This window comes from Anastrepha obliqua, chromosome 2 (assembly GCF_027943255.1).
Source record: "Anastrepha obliqua isolate idAnaObli1 chromosome 2, idAnaObli1_1.0, whole genome shotgun sequence".
In the NCBI taxonomy this organism is placed as follows: domain Eukaryota; kingdom Metazoa; phylum Arthropoda; class Insecta; order Diptera; family Tephritidae; genus Anastrepha; species Anastrepha obliqua.
In genome coordinates this window covers 105,669,896-105,697,167 of record NC_072893.1, presented here as the reverse complement: position 1 = coordinate 105,697,167, position 27,272 = coordinate 105,669,896, and the positions used below count along the sequence as shown (strand labels likewise).

At 33.3% G+C, this 27,272-nt stretch overlaps 1 protein-coding gene across 1 annotated transcript in view; it reads left to right on the top strand.

The window, feature by feature from the left end:
• Positions 1-5,191: 5,191 nt before the first annotated feature.
• Positions 5,192-27,272, top strand: part of LOC129239069 (glucose dehydrogenase [FAD, quinone]) — a 56,110-nt gene continuing 34,029 nt past the window's right edge. The window contains exon 1 of the mRNA XM_054874352.1: positions 5,192-5,634. Within this exon, the coding sequence (XP_054730327.1) occupies positions 5,192-5,634 (443 nt within the window). The remainder of the gene's footprint in view (positions 5,635-27,272) is intronic.

The following is a 27,272-nucleotide window of genomic DNA, read 5'->3' as shown; positions in this document are numbered from 1 at the left end:
TTAACCAGAAATTCATTCAAAGTGATAGCCTCTAGGAGCTATTTTCCCACAAACCTCGAGTTTTTATGAAGAATTTCATATCTCAAACGCCAGATAAAGCCAGGATAACATTTTTTATTCACCTCTTTAAGTTTTTCCGGAATTTCGTTAACGGTTTTCAATGATCGATTCTCGGTACTCTTTTCACAGAATGCCATATTTCAAATCATCCATCCATCAATGCAAGGTGATCAATCAATGCAAGGTGATGAATTTCGACAAATATCAACCGTTGCAAGAGCTCAAAGCAAAGCGTGAAAAATGCTGATTAAATTGTGGCCTTCGAAACTTGGTCAACTTTAAATTACTGCTCTACGCACTTAACTATTGTAATTGCCAAAAGCAATAAAGATGTACAAGTACCAACCAATGAACGACCTGAAATGTAAACATATGTTTGTATGTATATATGCAAGTGCGCATGTAAGTACTTATGAGTACTTACACAATTCAGCTGACCTAATGGGCTATTTCAGGGCAAATGTTATGAGTTATTTTTGTTGATTTTTTTGTTTATGATCGTTTACGTGACTTTAGGTACGGGATGCAATGTGAAGTTTTGCGACACATGTGATTTGGCAGAAAAGATGTTGTTGTTGTTGTTGTTGTTGTGGAGCGTTTGAGGCTTTAATTGTAATAGAAATACAGTGGGAAAATGGAATGTGAGAAAATGATTTTATAAGCGCATTGGAAGTTGGAAATTGAAATATATCCCCTCACTCTACTAGAAGCAGCGAGATTTAACACATGCCCTGTAATACCAGGATCGGTTGAGTAACATTCACTGCGAGCCTGCTTATATACACATCAACTGATGCGCGTCGCGGTGATTGACCATCCTTCGATACCACTCGTTCACTCTAAGAGGATATGGTAAACCTAACGCAAGGGCCAAGTCTAACACTCATTTGACTTTGATCAGGCTGCTGCTGCAGGCTCAAAAAATGTAGAGCAAGGACAAATTTTAACATCGAGCCTAAATTTGCCCTTGTCCTGATACGTGCCCTATCATTTGAGACCGCAAAACCTTTTTCTCACGCCCATTGGCGGGAGTTAGAGAGCTCAGATGTATCCCTTCCCACGCTTTCTTTGAAAGTAAGCCGTACCAACGTCCCGATGAAGTCCAAGAAAAAGCATACAAAAGCGTGGGATTGAAGTCCCCAAGGAAGTCGCAGATGCGGCAAGCGACAGGTGGATGCAGAAGATCAGAGCAGAAAGCAGGCTATTCGTGGAGAAATTTCTAGCTTCAAAAAAATCAAATTAAAATCTGTGTGTTTCTATGTTTCCTAGAAAAATATATATTTTCAAGCTTACTATAATCAGGTATTTAATCTGAAAAACTACCTGATCATCTGAACTATGGTCGAAGTGTGTTTTGGTGTTTGGGCTCACTTTTCACCTTTGGCTTTCTTGTCGCGTCCGTAAATTCATGCCTCAGCATGTCAGCAGTTATGTTGCGTGTCATGAAATTGGGATCGCAGGAGGCCTCCAAATTATATCTCCCATGACTTTTTATGCTATTTTTGAGAAAAAATTATAGAGTTCTTAAAAGTATAGCTAACGTAAAAAGCATCTTTTCAGTATATGCGAGGGTTGCCTTTTTTATTTAGGGCCCTTTAGCCACAAAAAACCACACAACCATTTCTTTGCCAAAGGATTTCGGAGAATTACGGAAAACCAACCGCCAAAGATGAATCATTCTTCACGAAGACAATGCGAGTGCTCACGTATCGGCTCACACAAGAGACTTTTTGAGCACTCAAAAGATCGAACTAACGGGTCATCCGCTTTACAGCACTGATTTGACACTCAATAATTTCTTTTTGTTTCCCGCACATCAATAATAAAATGCGAGATCAACGTTTTTCAACGCCTAAAGAAGTTCTTGAAGCCTTTAAACAGCTCGTTTTGGTGGTATAAAATGGGTTCAAGCGAATGCAGAAGTGTATTAACTTCCTAGTAGAATGTTATGAAAAATAATAAAGCCATTCTATAACTGTGTTTATTATCTTACTGTGTTCTCCTTATTGAGAGCAAAATATAAAACGCAACCCTCGTAACGTGACAAATATTGAGAATATTGTAAAAAGTAGCTTGATTATGTGAGCACAAGTGTACATTTTATGGCAAAACGTAGTAGTAAAAAAATTATTATAAAATAGCTTTTATTGCGCAAAATTTTCACTTACTACTATGGGCAAAAAGTAAGGTGAATTTGGTTGTAAAATGAAAAATCTTTATTTATTTATTTATTCTTGTAAATCAATTTCATCCTCTTCAAAACAATCCCCTCTCGATGAAATACACTTATGCCAACAATTTTTTCAATCCCCGAAATATGCCAAATAGTCCATTTCCGGTATAGCCATCAGCACCTTCTTCGATTCAGCTTTTATCTCCTCAATCGACTCGAAACGCGTTCCCCGGAGTGGTCTCTTGAGTTTTGGGAATAGCCAGAAGTGACACGGAGCCAAATCAGGCGAATACGGTGGTTGCGGAACGATATGCGTGGAATTTTTGGCGAAATGGTCACGAAGAACGAGTGCAGTGTGAGACGGTGCATTATCGTGATGCAAAAACCAAGAGTTGTTGGCCGATAATTCTGGTCTTTTTAGACGAATTGATTCACGTAAACGACGCATAACGCTCAAATAATATTCCTTATTAACAGTTTGGCCAGGTGGAAGGAATTCATAGTGCACCACACCACGAAAATCGAAAAAAACTGTCATCATGACCTTTATTTTTGAACGACTTTGACGTGCTCTTTTCGGTCTGGCCTCGCCTTTAGCACGATATTCGCTTGATTGATCGGTTGTTTCAGGGTCGTAAGCATAAATCCAAGTCTCATCTCCCGTAATGATGCATTTGAGCTTGTCCTGATAGTCTGAAAGCATTGTTTCACACACATCAACGCGACGACTTTTTTCCAAGAAATTGAGAGTTTTCGGTACCAAACGAGATTTGACTTTTCGTAGGCCCAAATGGTCCTTCAAAATGGTTTTCACAGATCCTTCTGATATTTCGATCATATCAGTAAGGTCTTTAACAGTCAACTGACGATTTTTGAGCACTAACTCCTTCACTTTATTGACGTGTTGGTCATCTGTTGACGTCGATGGTCGTCCGGAGCGCTCCAAGTCATCAACACGTTCTCGACCCTCTTTGAAATCTTTGTACCACTTATAAACATTTTTCTGCGACATGGTCGAATCACCAAATGCCTTCTGCAACATGCTAAACGTTTCCGCAGCCGAAAGTTCATTCCGCAAACAAAATTTGATGGCACTTCTCTGCTCAATCAAATCAGACATTGTAAAAATCGAAAAATGAAATCTTGGTCGTTTGGTAAACACAAGCGTAAATATATTGCTGATAATGACATTCACATGAAAGTTGGCGCAGATGTTATTAACAGTGCTGCCAACTCATGAAAAAAATAACTAGAGCGAAATTTTAATCCAGCGAAGTTTGACAAATAAATTCACCTTACTTTTTGCCCACAGTAGTATACTTAAAATACATAAATAATTATAAAAAAGCAGCCAATGATTTTCTACGGTCTTCAACATTTTTTGTTCAATATTTGCGCTGGAAACATTGTTTCAAAGAAATTTGGGCACTAATTTTTTGATTGAAATTTATCAGGTAAAATTAGTGAATATTTTTCTATTAAAAAGTAAATATTAGAAAAATTCGCATTGAAGGTATCGCCAATCTTTTTGTTTTAATAATAATAAAAAATAAGAAAATTAAAAAAAAATAAAAAAAATAAAATTATTTATATTCAACTCTCGTCACCTATGAGTGCCAGTGGGAACTCAAGCGCGAGGAGTTAGTTGGTACACCTATAACGACATAAAAGCTTGCGAAAATCATGGCTTTGTTCATTTTATTATTTAAACGAAGAGTCATTTTTTGTGGAACGGAGGTTGCGCAGTTTTACGTTAGTCAGTGAACTGAATTTGCTTCTCGACTTCCTATTTGTCTCCTCGGCCCTTAAATCCTACTTTTTTGTAGGCAAGTTTTATGAAAGCTAAAATTGTTCATGGAATGTTGAGAGAGAAGAGGACAAAAATATACTGAGCCATAAAAATAATTGCACTTTTGTTGTTAAACAATTTATATCGACAACAAAAAAAAAAATATTTAAAAGAAAAAGTTAATACACGAAAAAGTCCAAAAGTAAGTACAAGCAATAACACACCAACACAACACAGCCTTGAGAAACATCCCTTATAACAGCAAGAAAAAACACCCAGAGAAATTGAGTATCAATCGGTTCAGTCCACAATAACCGTTTCGCTGCATTACCAAACCGGCTGTGAGCGACTTGCGGCGAGAGCGTACGATTTGCTGTTGTCAGCACGCGCATGCGCGCATTTATTGCATGCCAGAGTGTTGAGCACAAAAAACAAGTCTCTAAGCCAGCCAATGTTGGCCAATATGCCACAGACCTCTCCATAGGCTACCATGCATGACCAACACATTTGCTCCAGCCACAAACATTTTTTTCGCGCAGAAGTAAAACGGCGGTGTAACACTGCAGACGCGTTTAACGGTAAAACGGGCGATTTGTCGAAACTTTCCTATGCGAAGAAAAAGAAGAAAAAAGTGTTGTGAATATAATCACATGGAAAAAGTGGAAGTGGACGGGCGACAACACACGATTTGTGGCTGTGCATTTAACGATTGAATAGAAAATTTATGCAGCAAAACATTTCGATTGTTGTAAACAAATTAACTGCTTGGCTTTAGTGGGCGCATGCGCCACCACAAACGCCATCGGTTGATCAGGAGAAATGCCTTAAATGCGCATACGTGAAAGAAATCTCTCAAGTGTGCATACAAAAAAATTCCAACATTCTTCGTCGTCGAACGTCACATGTCTCCTGCGCGCCGTCGTAACGACAACAATAAAAATAACAGTTGTGTTTGGTTGAGCAAGTAAAGAAAATAACAAATCAAAGAAAGTGTAAAATTAGTTTTAATAAAACGAGTCTAGATGAGTGAAAAGTGACCGAATTGTAAGGTGCAGAATACGTACGTGCGCATGCGCAGTGTAAAAATTGCCGCAATCATCGTTTTGTGCTACTTAAAAAAACATAAATTCCCTTGTCAATTGTCAATAATTTCTATTTAAAAATCCACAATGGTGCTTGGTCTTGGCGCTGCTGCTGCCGGTGTCATCTTCAAGGCAAGCGCCGGCTCGAAAGCGGCCGTCACAGCAGGTGCGGCTGCGGTGGGTGCCACCAAGTTGGGTGTTGCCATTGCAGGCGCTATCAAAATCGCCACCACCGTGATTGGTGTGGGCAAATTGGCTATTCTGCCTTTTCTGGTAGCTGCCATAGCCTACTACAATTACGATCTCTTCGATCCGGAGAATAGGCCATTCAATGTGCCAGAAGTATCGTTGGCCTACGATTTCATCATTGTGGGTGGCGGCTCGGCGGGATGTGTGTTAGCTTCGCGTTTGTCAGAAGTGACACATTGGCGTATTTTGCTGCTGGAAGCAGGCGGCCAAGAGACGGAGATCTCGGATGTGCCGCTGTTGTCGTTGTACTTGCACAAGAGCAAATTAGATTGGAAATATCGGTAAGTGTGAAGAAAGAAGTGCAAATCTAAGATATTTTTCAAAAGTAGGTATAAGGAAGTACAATGAATGTTAAAACAGTGAATTGAAATTGGAAAACTCAATAGACTGAGTGTAAATATGTATGAACACTAGGAGAGCCGAGGAAAAAAAAATATTTTTTTGCTTAATGTTATATTATTTTAATAATATTTTTATTTTTTTCTTCCTCCGCAAATTCTCAACATCGCGTGAATTGTTTTTTAGTCGTTGGGATATTTTAGCGTCTTCAAACTTTTCTATAACCTGACTAGGGTTTCTAATTTCAAACGGAAATACCGATGATTTTACTTCACGACACTAATCACCTGCTCAAGTGCCTCCTCCAACGCACTCTCCTAACATCTCTCTTCCTGTGGACTCACCTCGTAGAAATAGATGATGAGATAGACGATGATAGCCGATAACTACACTGTAAAGGCAGGGCTTGATACACTACTAAAACAACAACAAAAACGCAGAAGCTCCTCAAAAATGGCGAAAATAACAAACCATTTGATTGATTTTAATGAAACTTTCCATAGAAGGGGTTTGAGCTCGTTGATTAGGAATCTGAAGTTTATTTTTTAAAATTCAAAATTGCAGGCTTAATTTACCGGTTGACTTAAAAATGATGCTCAGATTTTGATTCAACTTCGTATATGGGGCATATTTGGCATTGTTGACTACTAATCTGAAGTTGGGTTATGAAAAAATGAATGAATTAATGACTTTGAGCATAGCGTCCCCTAACATAAAATACCCACAAAAATAATAAAAAATAAATAAAAAAATTGTTTTCTAAGATTAAACACAATTAAACCATAAGCAAACAAATATTTATAATATATTATAAAAATTAGAAAATATAAAAATATAAAACTAAAAAGCATAAAAGAAAAAATATATACCAAAAAATTGCTTATAAATATTAGAAAAATCTATACTATAAAGGTGAATGTCTGTACGTTGTCCGCGCATCACTACGAAGCGACAACACCAAATGACGTTAAAATTTTGTATACATTCATATTTTCACCCAATGAAGGTTATAGGCATGTTTTTATGATGGAACACCCTTCCCACAGCCCCCAGGCAGTGCCACCACTTTCATTCGTCACTAATAATCGAATATTTGCTTAAATTTAATCTAAAAAATCTTAGTTTTTCCTATTTCCCACTATTTATAGCACACTCTAGACTTCATAATCCACATAAGCTGTTCAAATATGACCCAAATGCAAAGTTCAAAAACGGTTTGAGATAGAAAATTAATAAAAATATTTTTGCTTGATATTTTTCTGAATGGTTTTTTTATTCAACGAGGCATAGCAACGGATGCCGGGTATTGTAATGGTTATTATGGTTATTAATAAAAAATTATTTTCTATGAAATTATTGTTTGTAATTCTTTTATATACATATCCTAAATCCCTCAACTCCTATGCGAGCGGGGCCGCAGGTTAAAGCTATAAAAATTACATATGGAACGTCTATAAAGATTAAAAGCAATGCATAATTTGTAAAAAAAAGTCCAAAAATGGTACCACAGCCTCTTCGTGGTGGAATCTGCTAACCACATTGAAGGCCTACAAATACGAATCTGAAGTAGATTTTCAAAAAATTAATAAAGGAATGATTTTGAGCTTATCGGCACAGGGGACGATACATAAAACACCTATAAGAATATCATTAAAAAAAGAAAATAAAAAAGTGTTTTCTAAAATTAACACAAAAACAAAAACTTATAATATATAAAAATTAAAAAAAAAATTTATAAAATATAAAAACATAAAAATATAAAAAGTAAAAAATGTTACAGTAAAAAGTATAAAAAAATGTATTTATAATAATTAAAAAATTTTTAAATATTTAAAAAATACTATAAAAAATAAAAAAACATAAAAATAAAAAATAATTTTTAAATAAAGAGGTCCAAACTACACTTGTTGTAGGCGAATGAGTCGCAGACCTATAGCTACGAATCTACAGTGAAGTTTTCAAAAAATGTATGAATAAATGATATTGAGCTTATCGACATAGATGGCGATGCGTAAAATACCTACAAAAAAATATAAAAAATAGATTGAAAAAAAACAATTTTTTTTCTAAGATAAAAAACAAACACAACACCAAGATTTATAAAAATTAGAAAATATACAAATTTAAAAATTGCATCGCCATGATTGTTGGCGTAACGAGCCGGGTTGAACCTTGGCCTCCCTCAATAACTTGGACCAAAAATCTTGATCCTTTGCAAAGATCTTTCAATTTTTCAATCCAAAGATCTTGGCGTCGTCATTAATTGTCGGTCCAGGTTTTCCTTAAGCGATCACTTTCATAAGGCTTACTATTGTTAAAAGAATTGTACACAAATTAAACAATCAAAACAAGTATCTCTAAAAAGACTATAAAAATTAAAAAACCTTTAAGAATTACAAAGAAAAAAATCTATAGAAATTAAAAAAGCCTCTTCAAAATTAAAAATACGAAACAATATATAAATTAAGCACAAAAACACAACATATTGAAATTAAAAATTATTGAAATTAAAAAAAATTAAAACAATATTTATATAACTAAAAAAAAGACAGTCTATAAAAATTAAACAAAAAAAAAAATATATATATATGTGTATATAAAACTAAAAAACGAAATCTGAAAAAACTAACACAAATTTATAAAAATAAAAAACAAATCCATAAACATTAATCAATCACAATTTATTAAAATTTAATAAAAAATCAGTCTATAAAAATTTAAAACATCAACTATAAAAACTAAAAAAAAAATCTATAAAAAATAAAGTAAAAAAAAACAATCTTCAAAAAAAATTGATAACATTTAAAAAAAACATCAATCCAATCATCCAAACATTAATTAATCAGAATCTATTAAAACTAAAAAAGAAATTAACAAAAATTACAAAAAAACAATCTATAAAAATTAAAAATAAAAAAAATAATTATTTGTAAATAAAAACGGCTCCAAAAATGGCACAGTAAATGATAAAACAATATGCAATAATTAAAAAAAAGAACAATTTATATGTCGGTATGAAAACATTGAATAACTTTGAAAAAAAAAACTACTGATTTGTGTAAGTGAGGTATTTTTATTTACAAAAAAACAAACATTTAAAAAAATTTTCAAATATATATAAAAACTATAAAAAGTTTATACAAAATTTTAAAATAAAATCTATAAAAGTGAAAAAAAACATTCAGGAATATTAAAAAAAAGCTATGAAAAGTACAAAAAAAAAAACAATCTATAAAAATTAGTAAAAAATATTATTTGTACCACAAAAAGGTCTTCAAAAATGGCACAGTGATCTCTCCGTGGTGAACCCTCCAAGCTACATTTATTGTAGGTGAGCTGCAGGCGTAGCAAGACAAACAAAATTGACTTCAGATTTTTAGTTACCGCAGCCAAAGTAAGCAGTTTATGGATAAAATGTTAGATTTGAATCTAAAAAGTTGCAAGGGATGACACAAATTCCTTACAGTCTACACTCTAAAGAAGAAAATTACCTTAAAGTCACGTCAACATCGTGATAAACAGAGGTTAATGGCTATTTAGGAGTTTTTATAGGACTAAAAATTGTAAGAATTATAAGTTTCGCATAAATTCATGTAAACATACGAATTAGTTCAAGGTTAAAATCTCTCGAACTTTGAAAACTGGCAACCTTTTTTACCAAAAGATACTTTATAAATTCAATTATACGAGGGGTGCCTTTTATATTTCGGGATTTGGCAACCCTGGTGTTGCAATCTGGCAACTGACAGCTGTATAGCATTGACATTTTTTGGCTTTTACGTACTCAGAACGTTTTGAAATACCAGCGCTATTTGTGTTGTTTACAGTAAAAAGATTCATCTCGGTCCAAAAATGGAATTAAATCGTGAACGTTTTCGTGCGATTATTTTTTACAACTTTCGACGTGGAGTAACTCAGCAACATTGCATGGATAAACTTAATTCATTTTTTGGCGATGAAGCTCCATCAAGGACCAGTGTTTATCGATGGTATGGTGAATTCAATCGTGGTCGTAGTTCACTCCAAGACGAATTTCGTGAAGGTCGTCCACAATCAGTTGTTGTTCCGAAAACCATTGATGCTGTGCGCGAACTGATATTGCAAGATCGTCATGTGACCTATCGTGAGATTGAGACAATCTTAGGCATTAGTGGGACCAGCATACATTCAATATTGCCTAAACATTTGACTGTCAAAAAAATTTGTTCGCGTTGGATCCCACACAATTTGTCAATCGCTCAAAAAAAAGGCTCGTGTCGGTTGGTCGAAGGAAATGCTCAAAAAACGCGATCGCGGGGCTTCGAAACACGTCTATGACATCGGACATCGTGACAGGTGATGAATCATGGATTTATGCGTATGAGCCCGAAAGTAAACAGCAGTCGACTGTATGGGTGTTTCAAGATGAGCCAAATCCAACAAAAGTTGTTCGCGCACGAAGCACTTCCAAGCAAATGGTCGCCTGTTTTTTCGGAAAAACTGGGCATGTCGCAACCGTACCACTAGAACAACGCAGAACAGTAAATTCTGAGTGGTACACAACCATTTGTTTGCCAGTTGTCGTCCAAGAAATTAGGAAAACCAATCGCCAAAGACGGATCACTTTTCACCAGGACAATGCGAGCTCTCATACATCGGCTCAAACAACTGCATTTTTGAGCACCCAAAACATCGAATTAATGGGTCATCCGCCGTATAGTCCTGACTTAGCACCGAATGACTTCTTTTTATTCCCGTACGTAAAAAACAAACTGAGAGGTCAACGTTTTTCGACACCTGAAGAAGCGGTTGCGGCATTCAGAATGCATGTTTTGGAGGTACCTCATTCAGAGTGGCAAAAGTGCTTCGACAATTGGTTCAAATGCATGCGAAAGTGTATAGATCTTCGTGGAGAATATTTTGAAAAACAATAAAGTGATTTTCGATGATTAAAATTTGTTTTTGTTCTCTAATCCCGACATATAAAAGGCACCCCTCGTTTGCGTGTTAACATAAGCTCAATAATATTTACTCGTTATGTGTTCGGGATCAGTGCAAGCGACCATGTTTCCCATCTTTCTGACACAATCTACTGCATGTCCTTAGAAAAACTTCTTCAGTTCAGATCCCTTTCACTTTTGCATAAAATCGACTTCGCGAAAGTACCTGAGTACCTCGACCCTCAGAATAACTGGCACAAAGTCAGTGAGAAACTCTAAGCTTCTCGCTGCCAGATACAAACAACTAACGTTAGAAACACAGTTCTTGGAGCATGTGACTCGACTTCGGAACTCTCTTCCCCAAAATTTAGTATCTATACATAAGTAGCATGAACACACTTAGACGCGAACTTCAGAAATATATTAGCACTAAGAGAGATAATTTTGATTCACAAGTAATTTATTAGTAATGTTAACATTATTTGGTTTTCTTTCTAACTTAAAACGTCTTTGTAAATTTTATCATGAAAATTGTAACCTATTGTGACTTACACTAATAATTATAAGGTTTACCCTTTGCTCTGTTAGGATCGAATCATTAAATAAATTAAATAAATAAATATGATAATTTGCAAAACAAAAAAAAACCGATCATTGCTTCCAACAAATTTCAAAGTTTAAATTTCTACCAGCAATGAAATATTTAATAAATTTATTTGAAATGTGGGCCTAATGTATCTTTATTTATATATAATAAAAGAGTCTGATCAATTTCAGATCTTGATTTCGGTAAATGTTCGCCACTTTTGAGGGGTTTCTGGCACATAGTGGAGTGGTGATATATTTTCAGTGCAACCGACAGACAACTTTCCAGTTTTGCAAATATGATAATACATAACAGTGAAGACTGTGATGATGGTCACGTTGATAGCTACCAACTTCGTGATGAAATTTGTGTGAAATTGTATCTCGCGCGCATGTCGGGCGGATTTGTGTACGAGTATAATGAAAAAATCCAACAAAGCAAGCAAGCAGCGAATATGCGAAAAAAAGAAAACGAAAGTTGGAGAGTAAAAAGCGCTAAGTCACTGCTATTGAAAGATGTGCCTGTGTAAAAATGAAGAAAAAAATGTTTATTATATTATATTTCAATGTAAGTGCTTATAAAAATGTAACTAAATATTTAACGACCTGTTAGGACAATTAACAAGTAGAAAACAACGGTTGCAATAGAGATATAAATATCCAGGCGTAGTTCGTACGTGGTTTCCAATGCCAATTTAATTGAAAATCACACAAAAGACTTCTGTAAACACCCGTTAATGGTTTTATAGGCAAAAATTATATATTGAAATTGTTTAGAGTAAATTTGTGACTTTAACTTTTCAATCAAGCCATAGCAAGAGTATAACTTTTGCATAATTTCATTATCCCTAGCACTCTTTTTTGTAGATATTTTTCTTTAATACATGAATGTTAATTCACAAATACGATGAATGTGCGCTCGATGAGTGCCAGTAAGATTCACGTATTTTTATTATTTCACTTCCAATTTCATTTTTGCCAGCATTTCTTATCTCACGTAATTTATGTAATTTATTAATATTTTTTAAATTTATATTTTTTTTATTTATATTTGTTTTATTTAAATGTTTTTTTTTTTAATTTAAATTTTTTTTATTTATATGCTTTTTATTATTATTTTTTTAATTAATTTTTTTTTTCTTTTTTATATTGCATTTAAGCCAAGTCTTTCGCATGTAATCGTGAACAGTAGGCCGGGTCGATTTGTGGGGAGGCAAAAAAATCGACCATTGCTCTGTGAAAATCATATTCTAGGGATCAAAATAAGAAACTTTGATGAAGGAACCATACCTCTAAAACGAGTTCTGATGTCCCCCAATTTGGGTCGAACTTTTTAGTTTCTTTTCTCATGTAAAGGCCAAAAATGGTGATATTTTGAAATGATTGTATGGGGAACCCCCCGGGGGAGTTCCAGGGGGTGTGCCACTGGCATGGGTGGATCGGCCGTCAAAAGTTAGTGGAGGTCGGTCATACATTTGGACTCGATTGGAGCACTCTAAATGGATCAAAGTGGGATTTTTCGTTCGACCCAAATTGGGGGACATCAGAATTCGTTTTAGAGGTATGGTTCCGTCGGCAAAGTTTCTTATTTTGATCCCTAGAATACGATTTTCACAGAGCAATGAGTGATTTTTAAATCGACCCGATCTACAAATTTTCACAAAAATTTCGCAATTTTAACCAAATCCGTAGAATAATTTCTGGTACGTAGTTGTATGGCCCATTCAATTTTAGTATACCAAAGTGCAATTGCAAGTAGCTACAAAATAGCATTAATTTGGGAAGAAAATTGTCCTGATGATGCTAGCGAGCACCTTTTATATGAAAAAAATAGGCGAACGTACTTTGTATGGCACATAGAAGTACGATGGATTTTTTACATTGATTTTTTGCAAAAACTGCATTATTAAAAAAAAAAGTTAATAAAAATAAATATCGTCACAAAATTGTTGACTAGAGAAATTAATTCATTAAAAAATCCATTTGCACTGATTGTAATTGTAATAAAACTACATACATTTGAAATTTCAAGTTAATCAGCCCATATTCGTTCTGATTACTTTCACTACCGATATCTCCAGAGAACCAATGAAGCTGTTCTGTTTAGCAACTTATTCTGCCGAAATTATTACAAAAAAACAAAAAAATGTTTACCCGATAAATTGTTAGCGAAACAATTAAATTTAAATTAAAAAACAATAGAATTTAAATGAAATAAAAAAAATTAAATAAAAGTAAACCTAGAAAAATAAGATAAAAAAAATAACATAAAAAAATGAATTTTTTTTATATATATGTGATGCAAAAAAAAAATTATAAAAAGTTCAAAAGAAGCGCAGGTATTTCCTTTATAATAATTCTATAGGGTGGGCCATGTAAAATTTCCTTTTTGAATCGGCTATAAAAAAACGAATCAATATTTTTTCAAACTTTTTTTCTTATTTTGAAGATTGAACATTGTCATTTATGAATGAAAAATAATATCGTTCCACGACTGGCTTTATAGTAGGCCATTCGATCAACCCAATTTTTAAACACATTTTCGATTGTTTGGGCTCCAATTTCATGAATGGCAACTTCGATTTCGTGTTTTATAGCATCAATCGTCTCTGGATGGTTCGCATAGCATTTGTCCTTAACGGCACCCCACAAAAAATAGTCCAACGGGCTTAAATCCCAGCTCCGAGGCGGCCAATCGATATCGGAATTTCGGCTGATTATTCGGTTTTCAAAAACGGTAGCCAAAAGTTCGAGTGTAACTTTAGCAGTGTGACAAGTTGCACCTTCCTGTTGAAACCAAATGTCGTCCATGTCATCCTCTTCAATTTTTGGAAACAATGTCACGGTAACGCTCGCCATTTACTGTAACCGCGGCCCCTCGCTCATTTTCGAAAAAAAAAATGGCTCGATGATGCCGCCAGACCAAAAACCGCTCCAAACAGTGACTCGTTGTGGATGCATTTGCTTCTCTACAGTAACGTGTGGATTTTCTGAGCCCCAAATCCGACAATTTTGCTTATTGACGTAGCCACCGATGTGAAAATCAGAAAAGAGGAAGAAGACTCATCACTTTGGAAATAGGTTTTCAATATTTCCCAATTTTGTTCAAGCGTATAGCGTCCCATTTCGTAAATGTCAAACCTTTAAGTAAATTATGAACACACTTGACATGTCATTTGTGTTACCATTCTCAAAAAAATAGGTGGTTCAAAAAGCAAGCGCTATATGGCCCACCCTGTATACCAAAATATTTAATAGTGGATAAATCTCAAATTCCGTGGTTTTTTCAACATTTTTTCAGTTGACCTCTGTTCAAGTACAATCTTTCAATCATTATATTGATTGATTTGTTACATACATATGGACGTATTGGAAGAGTGTGCAAATTTTTTAAATGATTTCAGTTAAAATGAGACCTACATTTGCTTACCTGCCACTTAACGAAGTTATAAATAATTAATCTCTCAAACAATCCGCATATTATATGCGAGGTATGTGCGAGCTGCATTTGGGCTGGAAATACAACTGATGTAAACACCGCGTTTCTTATAAAGCTATTGGATTCAAAATTATAACACTGAAAAAATATTTCTTTTCCCTGACGATATTTTGCATTTTCTCCATATGACAAAAAATTTCGTGTAATTTTATTTCGCCTCATTTTGTTTCATTAAACTTGATTATATTGAATATATATTATTTATTGTTATTTCGTTTAATAGAATTTTACTTTACTTTATTTTGGCTTCTTATATTATTATTTTTAATTTATTTAGAATTTTAATGTAAAGTAATTTAAGTCAATTTAAGTTAATTCAATTCAACACAATTAAATTTAATTATTTTTCCACCTTGGATTATTTAAATTATTTTTACTTAAGATTTTTCATTTAATTTTATATTGTATTTTATTTTTTTTTCATTTAATTCATTCATTTTATTTTTTCATTTTGTTTTATTTTTTTTTCTGTTACTTTACTTCATTTTGCAATTTTAAATATTTTTTTATTTAACATCAATGTTTTATTTTATTTACCTTTAATTAATTTAAGTTTAGTTAATTTGCATTCACCTCAGATCATTTAAATTTATTTTGTTTAATTGTCGTTTTTTATTTATTTTTTGTTTTGTTTTGTTTTAAATCATTTATTTTATTTTATTTAACTTTAATTTATGTGCACTTTATTTCTTGTTTATTTTGGCTCGTTTTATTTTAATTTTAATTTTTGATTGCATTATTTTTTTATTTAATTTTATTTTCCTTTATTCTTCATATAATACTTTCCTCTTATTTTTTATATATTTGTTTTTATGTATTTCGTTTCAATTTATTTTATTTCACTTTAGAAAATTTTATTTGATTTAATTTAACAAATTTTATTTTATTTATTTATTTTATATAATTTATTATTTTAATTATATTTTATTTTATTTTGTTATTTTTTATTTAATTTAATTTATTGTAATTTAATTGAAGTTAATTATTTTTATTTCCATTATTTAATTAATTTATTTATTTTTCTATTGTATATTTTATTTTAATTAATTTTGTTTTATTTTATTTTACTTCATTTCATTTTAAATTTCCTTTTTTTATTCCATTTTTAAATTATATATATTTAACCTTATTTTTCAGTGTATTTTATTGTTTTTTTTTTATTTCGTTTGAATGTGTTTTATTTCGGTTTATAATATTTGATGATTTGATGTAATTTAGTTAAATGAATTTTATTTATTCATTTTTTCGTACATTATATTTTACTTTATAATAAACAAATTTAATTTCCTTACGTTTCATTTTGTTCATTTTATTTCATTTTATTTGTAAAATTGTCTTATTGTAATTAGATTTTATATTTAGTTTTTATTTATTTGTCATTTTTCTTAAGTAAATCCGATATAATTTCATTTCCCTAGTTGCCAATTTACTGTTTGCACTTGTTTTTATTAATTCCTTTTCTCTATTTGCGTCAATGTCATGACTGTACCTAAACACTTATTGACATTGGCTTTATTCAGTCGCCACGATCAACCAAGCACCATGCGCTGAGTAATTATGGGCAAAGTGACAATTTACATATTTATATTACTCACAGCGCTACCTTTACCTTCATTCGCCGTCAATTCGCAGTCCCTGTTGTTTGGCAAAGTAATGAAAGAAGTATGACGAATAATTACAGATTGGCCGCATCAATCATTCGTTGACACGAAGTCAATATAAATAAAATTGTCGTACTTCACTGCACGCAAGTTGTTTGAAAACCGTGGAAAACTGAAGACTTAAGTAGCGAACTTGATAAGCAAAATAGAGGAATGGTGAACGAAATCATGCCATACCTATTACAAAAATTGCTCACAAAGATGTTATTTCAATCAGATATTAGTTCAAATTCAAGCCAATTTAAGCACTAATAATCTTGGATCAAAACTATTAAGAGTTGAACTTATAAACGAGCTCAGGGCTTACACACACACACAAACGAAAACAGATTTAATGGGTTTCATATAAAAACGGTAATCGCAAAAGTCAAATTGCTGCAAATTTTACGAAATTTCAATGTTTATAGCAGAACACAACTAGCAACAAAGCACAATGTCGAAATAAGCAGTAAGTGGTTTGAACGGTAACAAATGCAACAAGCCAACAGCAAAAATGCTGCAACCAAAAAATAGCAATTGCCCGGTATGAGAACAACAAAAGCGGCAGCATAATTTCTACATACGAAAAAAAAAACGCTAAGTAATAAGCATTCGAAAGCCGGTACGACTAGTTCTGCCGCATTCATATGAAGGCTTAAGAAAATTCGTCTCACTTCCTCAGCAAAAGAGAGAAGAGCGAGAGAATGCATCTCAAAACAATAATGCGCTCTCATTCAAAAACCACATATGAAAATGCAGCAATAATAAATAGTAAGGAATGCGTGCAGTTTGTTTTGTTGTCTTACGGAAACACGCGCATTCACTGTTTGGCGGGCTTTTGGTTGAGAGCGGAAACCACCTATTTTCAAATATTTAATTGCAAACCGCAGCAATGCATATTTGCGCAAAAATCAAGAAAAAACATTAATCGGATAAAAAAGTGGAAAAAGTTAATTGGGATAATAAAGAATAAAAAAATAAAAATAATATATTAAATATAATAAAAAACTTCAATAAAAAAACCAAAAAATACAACAAAATAAAATACAATGGAAAAAACTAAAATAAAATTTCGTAAAATAAAGTGAAATAATAAAAATTAAATCAAGAAAAACTCAATGAAACTAATGAATTTAAATAAATACCTAAATAGATGATTTAAAATAAAAAATGTAATTGAAATGCATTGATTTTAAATGCAAATAAATTAATAAAGGTTAGATAAAATAAAAATATTGACGTAAAATAAAATAAAAGTAAATAAAATAAACAAGGCAAAAAAAAAATAAAATAAAATAATTTAAGAAAAGATAAAAAAATTAAATAAAATCAAATAAAATAAAGAAGTAATGAAAAATAAGATTACATAAAACAAAATTAAAGAAAACGTACTTAAATTAAATTAAAATATATTAATTAAAGCTAAATAAAACAAAATTATTGATGCAAAAATTTAAAAAAATTAAAGTAATTAGACAAAGTAAAAAATAAAAATAACACAAAATTAAAAAAACATTTAATAAAATCAAATAAAAGCAAGTGAAATGAAAGAAAACAAAATAAATGAAAAACAATAAAACTAAATTAATAAAAGTTAAATAAAATAAAATTAAGGATGGAAAATAAGATATAATTAAAAAAGTAAAAAACAGAAATACTACAATAAAAAAGGTAAAATGAAATTACGTAAAACAAAATGAAATAATAACAATTAAATCAAATTTAAATAAAATGTAATGAAATTAAATGAATTTAAGCAAATATATAAATAGGGTAAAAAGACTAAATATTATAACGCAAGATAACTCAGATATAATGATTTTTAATGAAATTAAATTAATTAAAGTTAAATAAAATGAAATATTGAGGTAAAATAAAATGAAATAAAAATAAAGCACAAACAATGATTTAAAATAGAAAAATTAAATAAAACTAAGGAATTAAAATAAAGCAAAAAAATTGCAATAAATAAAAACAAAAATAAAAATTAAGAAAAAAATAAAAACTAAAAAATTCAATCAAATGAAGTTTAATTAAATAAAATAAAACAAAAAAATCAAATAAAACTTAGCAAAACAAAATAAATGAAATATCAGCGACATGAAATTAATTTAAGTTAAAAAAAATTAACTTAATGATTTAAAATAAAAGAATAAAAAAAGAAATTTAAAAAGAAATTATCCAAAGAAATATAACTGAAGAAATAAGATTAAAGAAAATCGGCAAAAAAACATTCATTAAAAATGTAGTTTAAATCAAAAAAAAAAAAAAAAAAAATTAAATAAAACTTAATAAAATAAAACAAAAAGAAATTAAGAAAAACTTAGTAAAACAGAATAAATGAAATCCTAATGAAATGAAAGTAATTGAAGTTAAATAAAATTGACTTCTTGATGTAAAATAGAGTAAAAAAATTAATTATAAAAATACAACCAAATAAATAAAATTCAAAGATATTAGCCAAAAAATAATACAAAAATTAAAAAAAAAAAAATTTTTAAAACAAAAAGAAATAAAAAAGTGAAACCAAATAAATTAAAAACAATTAAAGAAATAAAATGAAACAATTAAAATTAAGCAAACAACATTCATTAAAACATTAAATTAAAATAAAAGTAAAAAAATTAACAAAATAAAAATCAGAAAAAATTACTCGTAATAAACTAAAAATAAATGAAATACAATGAAAGAAAATTAATTAAAGTTAAATTAAATTAATTGTAAAACAAACTAGCATAAAAATAAAGTAAAAAAAAAACAAAATAAGAAAAATTAAAATTAAAAAAGTAACAAAATGGAATAAAACATTATATTTAATTAAAATAAAAGTAAGCAAAATTAAAAAAATAAAAATCAGAAAAAATTACTCGTAATAAACTAAAAATAAATGAAATACAATGAAAGAAAATTAATTAAAGTTAAATTAAATTAATTGTAAAACAAACTAGCATAAAAATAAAGTAAAAAAAAAAAACAAAATAAGAAAAATTAAAATTAAAAAAGTAACAAAATGGAATAAAACATTATATTTAATTAAAATAAAAGTAAACAAAATTAATAAAATAAAAATCAGAAAAAATTATTCGTAATAAACTAAAAATAAATGAAATACAATGAAAGAAAATTAATTAAAGTTAAATTTAATTAATTGTAAAACAAACTAGCATAAAAATAAAGTAAAAAAAAAAAACAAAATAAGAAAAATTAAAATTAAAAAAGTAACAAAATTTAAATTAAAATAAAAGTAAAAAAAAAATGAATAAAATAAAAATCAGAAAAAATTACTCGTAATAAAAAATAAAAAAAAATATATAAAATAAAAAATTAAATTACAAAACTAAATCATATACAATAAAATAAGAAACCAAAACTACACAATTACTACTTGGCGACTAAAACCAGATGGCAGGCAATGTAACCTAACTAATTGAAAGAGAAAACTGGGTCTCCTGTTTCACTGGCGATACAATACACGGCCGTAGAAGCCGCATTTTAAGATATGTACATGTGAATGTGTGTTGAACACACATACACACACATACATATGCACATATATATATGTGCAACTATTCGCATACCTTACTATGCCACTGTGTAACTGTGACAACAATAATAATTGTAGGCCTGCACTTTAGCGGTTAAGTTGACTTTTCCAGTTACGCTTATGGGGGAAAAGAGTAACTTTTTGAAGAAAAAATCAAGTTTTTTGCAATTTGTGTTTACTGTTACTTTCGGGTAGTTTGTTGTTGTGCACCTTTTATTTGGTAATGCCATTTTTACGTTTTTTAACAACTGGCGCAAAAGGTGGAATTGATGATAAATTTAGGTCCTAAAATAGATTCTGATAATGAGATGAGGCTGTTCGACCTCTTCGAAATAGGAAACATTAAGAAAAAAGTATCTACATTAATGCAGAAAAGGCTCTTTAACCTACTCATCCGACTCGGTTTTCACTTTTGTCCCACCTAGTCAAAACGGCCTGTTTTCTGGGTCAACCGTTAGATGAGATAGATGATGACGACTGGTGAATTCATTGCGACGCGCAGGATTTTGTAAACTACTACAACAACAACGCTTGCTACTGCGAATGGCGCCGGTGTCTACAGACTTAAGCTACAATACACTAAGAGTATTTTTATGCACGAAAGTATCAACGTACTATTAACCGACTCTCACTTGATGCGAAAACTAATGGCCAGAATGTGGTGGGCTGTAGGCTTACCTACTGCCAACCAGCTACGCTCTTATGAAGCGTAGGCTAAGTTTTATCCCCAACACCGGATAGTTCCGTAAGAGAATGAAAAGAGTGTTTTTCTAACCACCTTACTCTACTCCTATCTAAGGCTGGACAATTACAGAGGAAGTGTTCTACTGTTTCTTCCCCTTCCTAGCCTACAAGAGTGTGCCTACCTAATAGCTAATGACCGATGACACAAGCCACGACCTTCGAGATGTTCTCTCTTGAGAAGTTGAGCAATTCTCGCTTTAAGGCTCAGAGCAAGTTCACAATGGAAGACTATCACACATGGACATACAAGCATTTTAGACTAAAAAAATAAATAAATAATTGGCGCGTACACTTCTGTTAGGTGTTTGGCCGAGCTCCTCCTCCTATTTGTGGTGTGCGTCTTGGCGTTGTTCCACAAATGGAGGGACCTACAGTTTCAAGCCGACTCCGAACAGCAGATATTTTTATGAGGAGCTTTTTCATGGCAGAAATACACTCGGAGGTTTGCCATTGCCTGCCGAGGGGCGACCGCTATTAGAAAAATGTTTTTATTAATTTTGCTTTCACCGAGATTCGAACCAACGACCTCTCAGTGAATTCCGAATGGTGATCACGCACCAACCCATTCGGCTACGGTGATCCTATCCTATACGGATATATCCAGTGATTGGGATTATTACCCTCCTCTCCGCATTTTCTGCTTCGAAAGGAATTTTTGAGTGAAAATCCCTTACAGACTGGATATAAAATGGATACCGGTGTAGGATTAGGGTTATATTGCGAAGAGCTTTTTATCCGTGAATCTTTTAAACTACCAGATCACTGTAGTGTTTTTCAAGCGGAAATAAGATGATTAGAGATAAGCAGAATATCATCAACAGATATCTGCATTATATCAGACAGCCAAGTTGCCCTACGATCTCTGGATGCATTCCAAATAACATCAAGGGGTGTTTCACATTGGCGCCAATCTCTTATTGAGATGGCTAAACAGTATCGCACTTTCTTAGGCTGGGTTCCAGGCCACAGAGATATACCAGGGAACTGTACGGCTGACCAACTTACAAGAGAAGGTACCTGTATGCCAAATATAAGTAATTTTATGGAGATACCTCTCGCAACTTGTAAGCTTCTCATTAAGGACGCACTAATCAATTCTGTAAATCAAAGATGGATTAGTGCCAATACCTATAAAATTGCTAGGCAAACATGGCTAAGGCTAAATCTACGTCTATTTAAGAATATTATAGAGTTGAATAGACTTCAAATTAGAATCTTAGTGGGTACCATCACAGGACGTTGTCTCATAGGAACTCACACAAGGAGATAATATATTTCTGTCGTAGCTGTAGGAATGAGGAGGAGTTGGAAATAATTCAACACCTTTTTTGCACATGCCCGCCTCTAGTCAGAAGCAGAAATCGATATCCTACTTCTTAATGAATATACATAGATGATTTATACACTTTAGGCATCAACAACCTTTTACGTCTTGTCTAAAACTCAGGATGGTTCAATCTAGAAGGAGAAATATAGCCCAGCCTCTGAGCCTTCAAATAAAGTGTAGCCCCATACTTGAGCGGCATAACTTTGAGTGGCACCGCATTTGGCTTGAGTTTTTGAAAGCTAGATATTAGGGCCAGCACTACTCCCAAATAGCAATACTCATTTTTAGTTGTTATATTTATTCCTTACCAATTGCCAATTTTTCTGACGCAATAATTTTCCACCCTCTCTAAACACGATTATTGCTGATCTCTCCAAATTCACCTCCATATTCCAATTGTTGCAGTAAAACTCTAAATTGTTTATCATATTTCGTATATAACAGCACTCTAATATTCATATAATCGTTTCATAGACCACCTCCTAACTTCTCATTTAAATATAATGCAAATAAAAGCGGCGACATCAAACACCTTTGTCAAACTCCTGATTGGGTATAAAACTCTTCCGATACTACCATACATCATTCTCTTTCGCCACACGTTTTGTTTCCATGTACACTTTTCCCAAAAAATTTACAAATTTTCTTTTAAGATTTTATCCATATTTGTTCACAAAATAACAAAAACATTTTATGCTCTCAACTTCCTTTATTTACCTTTATAGTCTTAAAAGACTATCAATTTGGGTTCCGGCCTATCATTCAACATGCCACGCACTAACTTTACTCTCTGATTTTATTTGTAGTAATTTAAATCGACGACAGACGACGATATTACGAGGGGTGCCTTTTATATGTCGGGATTAGAGAACAAAAACAAATCTTAATCATCGAAAATCACTTTATTGTTTTTCGAAATATTCTCCATGAAGATCTATACACTTTTGCATGCGTTTGAACCAATTGTCGAAGCACTTTTGCCACTCTGAATGAGGTACCTCCAAAACATGCATTCTGAATGCCGCAACCGCTTCTTCAAGTGTCGAAAAACGTTGACCTCTCAGTTTGTTTTTTACGTACGGGAATAAAAAGAAGTCATTCGGTGCCAAGTCAGGACTATACGGCGGATGACCCATTAATTCGATGTTTTGGGTGCTCAAAAATGCAGTTGTTTGAGCCGATGTGTGAGAGCTTGCATTGTCCTGGTGAAGAGTGATCCGTCTTTGGCGATTGGTTTTCCTAATTTCTTGGAAGACAACTGGCAAACAAATGGTTGTGTACCACTCAGAATTTACTGTTCTACGTGGTTCTGGTGGTACGGTTGCGACATGTCCAGTTTTTCCGAAAAAACAGGCGACCATTTGCTTGGAAGTGCTTCGTGCGCGAACAACTTTTGTTGGATTTGGCTCATCTTGAAACATTCATACAGTCGACTGCTGTTTACTTTCGGGCTCATACGCGTAAATCCATGATTCATCACCTGTCACGATGTCCGATGTCATAGACGTGTTTCGAAGCCCCGCGATCGTATTTTTTGAGCATTTCCTTCGACCAATCGACACGAGCCTTTTTTTGGGCGATTGACAAATTGTGTGGGATCCAACGCGAACAATTTTTTTTGACAGTCAAATGTTTGCAATATTGAATGTATGCTGGTCCCACTAATGCCTAAGATTGTCTCAATCTCACGATAGGTCACATGACGATCTTGCAATATCAGTTCGCGCACAGCATCAATGGTTCTCGGAACAACAACTGATTTTGGACGACCTTCACGAAATTCGTCTTGGAGTGAACTACGACCACGATTGAATTCACCATACCATCGATAAACACTGGTCCTTGATGGAGCTTCATCGCCAAAAAATGAATTAAGTTCATCCATGCCATGTTGCTGAGTTAATCCACGTCGAAAGTTGTAAAAAATAATCGCAAGAAAATGTTCACGATTTAATTACATTTTTGGACCGAGATGAATCTTTTAAGTTACTATAAACAACACAAATAGCGCTGGTATTTCAAAACGTTCTGAGTACGTAAAAGCCAAAAAATGTAAAACTTTGCGATACAGCTGTCAGTTGCCAGATTGCAACACCAGGATTGCCAAATCCCGACATATACAAGGCACCCCTCGTATTTGATTTGCTCATAGTTTACCCCTTGCCAGCAAATTAGTACACAATCTGAGAGTTCATGGGTTAACAGAAATCACAAGTCATTTCGACAAAATTAAAAACAGGAAACAAAGAAAGTGAAAATGTAAACAATAAACTCAGTTCAGTGTAGTTCAAATTCGGGTCAGTGAAGTCTTAAAAATGTTATGAACAAAAAGAAGCGTACAAGCTGCAATAAATGCACTGTTATGCCGTACTATCAGCAACTAACTAATGCAATGGTCTCTAAGCATGGGAAGATAATAAAAAGACAATGCACTAAGTAAACAGGCAGCCTATTCACACTTGTTTTCCCGCATTCAATTATAGAAATGCAGGGAACGAAATGATGCGCCTGTCGATCATTGAACGTGTGGGGCACAATATTTGCACAGCAGAGCATAGCAGTAGGGAGGGAGCTCATTCGGTTGCCCGCCGCGGTGTACAAAGCGAAAGTTCCTGCGCTTACTTTTTTGCTGGTTAGCGTTGAATTCCAACCACCTGGTTCAAGTGAATAAATTTAAGTATATTACTAAATATTATCTTCATGTGGCATGCATCAATTATTTGTTGTTTTTGTGCAGCTGTATTTGAAGTAGGGAGGAAAATGTTGGGCCTTATGTGCGCTTCCATATGTTTGCGCAGTGAAATGACAAGTGACAATTGACAAGTGATGCTAAATATTTAGTCAATTAACAATGACGGCAAAGGCGAAAAGAAACTCTAAACAAAACGCGCAAGACTTCCAAAATAGTACTCAAATAATCATATACAAACACGCAACATATTTACACATAGCACTTGTTTAATTATGTAGGTGTGGACAAGTGGATGAAAAACCCGAACGTGTTTAAGCCTAAAAATATATTGAGTAAAAAATGCTGAGTAATAAGCATGAATTTTAATTAACTTACAGAGAAGACTTGTTGCAAAAATATGATTTTTTTGTACGAGTAGTACATAAGTCTATTAGGTAATATCGCAAGTGCAGAGGATTCTTGAGAAAATCGATGACTGGTGCATCGTTAATCTGAACAAAACAACCATAGTCTTGTTTACGAGCAAACGGAAATTGGATGAACTCAGTCTACCAACACTGAAAGGTGTGACACTTGGTCTTTCCGATGAAGTTAAATATCTAGGAGTAATCTTGGATAAGAAGCTGACTTGGGAGACACACGTTTCACTGAATCGGTGAATCGCGCATTGAGGATTTTTCAGCAATGCCGTAGAGCCTTTGGTAAAACCTGGGGTCTGAAACCTGCTGTGGTCCTATGGATATACACAGCACTTATCAGACCAATCATCACTTACGCTTCTGTGGTATGGTGGCGACGGAGCATGGTTAAGTCCACAATCCGGGAACTATACAGGCTACAAAGAAGTGTATGTTTATGCATCATGGCACCCGAGTACAACCTCCGGCGATGCCCTAAATGCTATGCTTGATTTGCTCCCCTTGGATCGTAAGATACAACAGGAAGCAATAAAAGCAATGTGTAGACTCCATAAATATGGTTTCTGGGCCGAAGACGGAACTTCGGGACACAGAGAAAACTTTAGGTTGCTATCTGAGCAGTATCCACTGTTTTTGGCACCTAAAGACGACCTGATACCCACAGTTTCATTTGGAAGGAAATTTGATGTCAGATTTCCATTGCGTGATGAATGGTGCAATCCAGAATGCATGCAAGGAGGTTTGACGGATATTTTCTTTACCGATGGGTCCAAGAATGAAATAGGGTCTGGAACCGGATGTCACTTAAACGATAGTAATAAGTATCACTATGCTATGGGGGGAATGGCAACTGTTTTCCAAACAGAAGTTTCTGCCGCCCTGAAAGTAGTCGAATGGATAATCGAGAGGAGATGGAGCGGAAAACAGATTGGAGTTTTCAGTGACAGTCAAGCTGCACTGAAGGCCCTGGAGAACGCGAAGCAAACCTCAAAGATTGTTCAAGAAGCTCAATTCTGTCGCAAGACAATACAGGCTTGTACTTATATGGGTTCCGCGACACTCCGGTGTTCAAGGAAACGAAATATTGGCTAATAAGGGAGCTGCCTACTTATTGAATTATAGTCACTACAAGTAAATCATCTCAATTAAGCTCCATTGTAATGGGAATATCTATGCCCTATGCAGACCTGCACTTACCACAGTGTAGTCTAGCCATCAACGAATTGTGTCCAAATCTCTAGCACCTCGTTAAACCGACAGAACAACATTAATAGTGCATGGAATACTTGACACCACTTTTAAGCTACTCACGTCGCACATTTCTCATGCGGAATAACAAGTGTTCCAAGCTGAGTTATACAAAAATCGCAAGAGCATAGCTTACGTTGCAAAGATAGAAAATTAGTAGATAAATGGAAGTCGTTAAACGAAATAGTACGGGGATCTCTGTTTGATTATTCGAACCCCAAATGTGATAATTTTGCTTGTTGACAAAAGCGAAGGTTTCGAAATAGGCCTCATAAGAGAAGATAATTTTCTTCGAAGCCGTCTATGCAAAAGTTGCGCCACTTCGGTAGTGGTTTTTTACAGTTTCTAGGCATTGCATTGTACATCAGTGTAATTCTTCATGACTTCAATGTTCATAGATGACAGTGTCCAAGCTTGGGTCTACATAGATCCGTTGAGATACACATGAGAGACTTCGCTATAACCATCTCTATATGTTCTTAAATCTCCCTAAATTTTTGGCGAACTCAATCAGCCCCTCCAACGAGTCTGGAGCTAAGATGGCTTCCCAAAAATCGGAGGCACATTCTCCTTTGTGCGAGGCATTCACACAGATATTCGTAAATGGACTTTACCTTTTCCTAGTCCTTACAGCTCTTTTAGAAATCGTAAAACGGGGCTCTTAATCCAGCGGCCATAACACCAATAGTATTGTGCCCAGTTAGTATTCACTTGAGAAACTATATACGTGTTTTTAGAGCACGAGCCTCATTAAGTTGCGGGCTTCTCGTTCATCGAGTATTGGCTAAAGTGAATCCGCTACTCAGTAGTTGTCCAAATTTGACCAGAAGAGGAAACCCAGCAAGGCTTATTGATTGGATTCCTCAAAACCTTTTTCAGATTCTTTTCTCGTGCACTCATCTGTATGCAGAATTCCCCGAAATTCCACCACATTCCGGATCCTGGAGCCGTCATCATATTGTC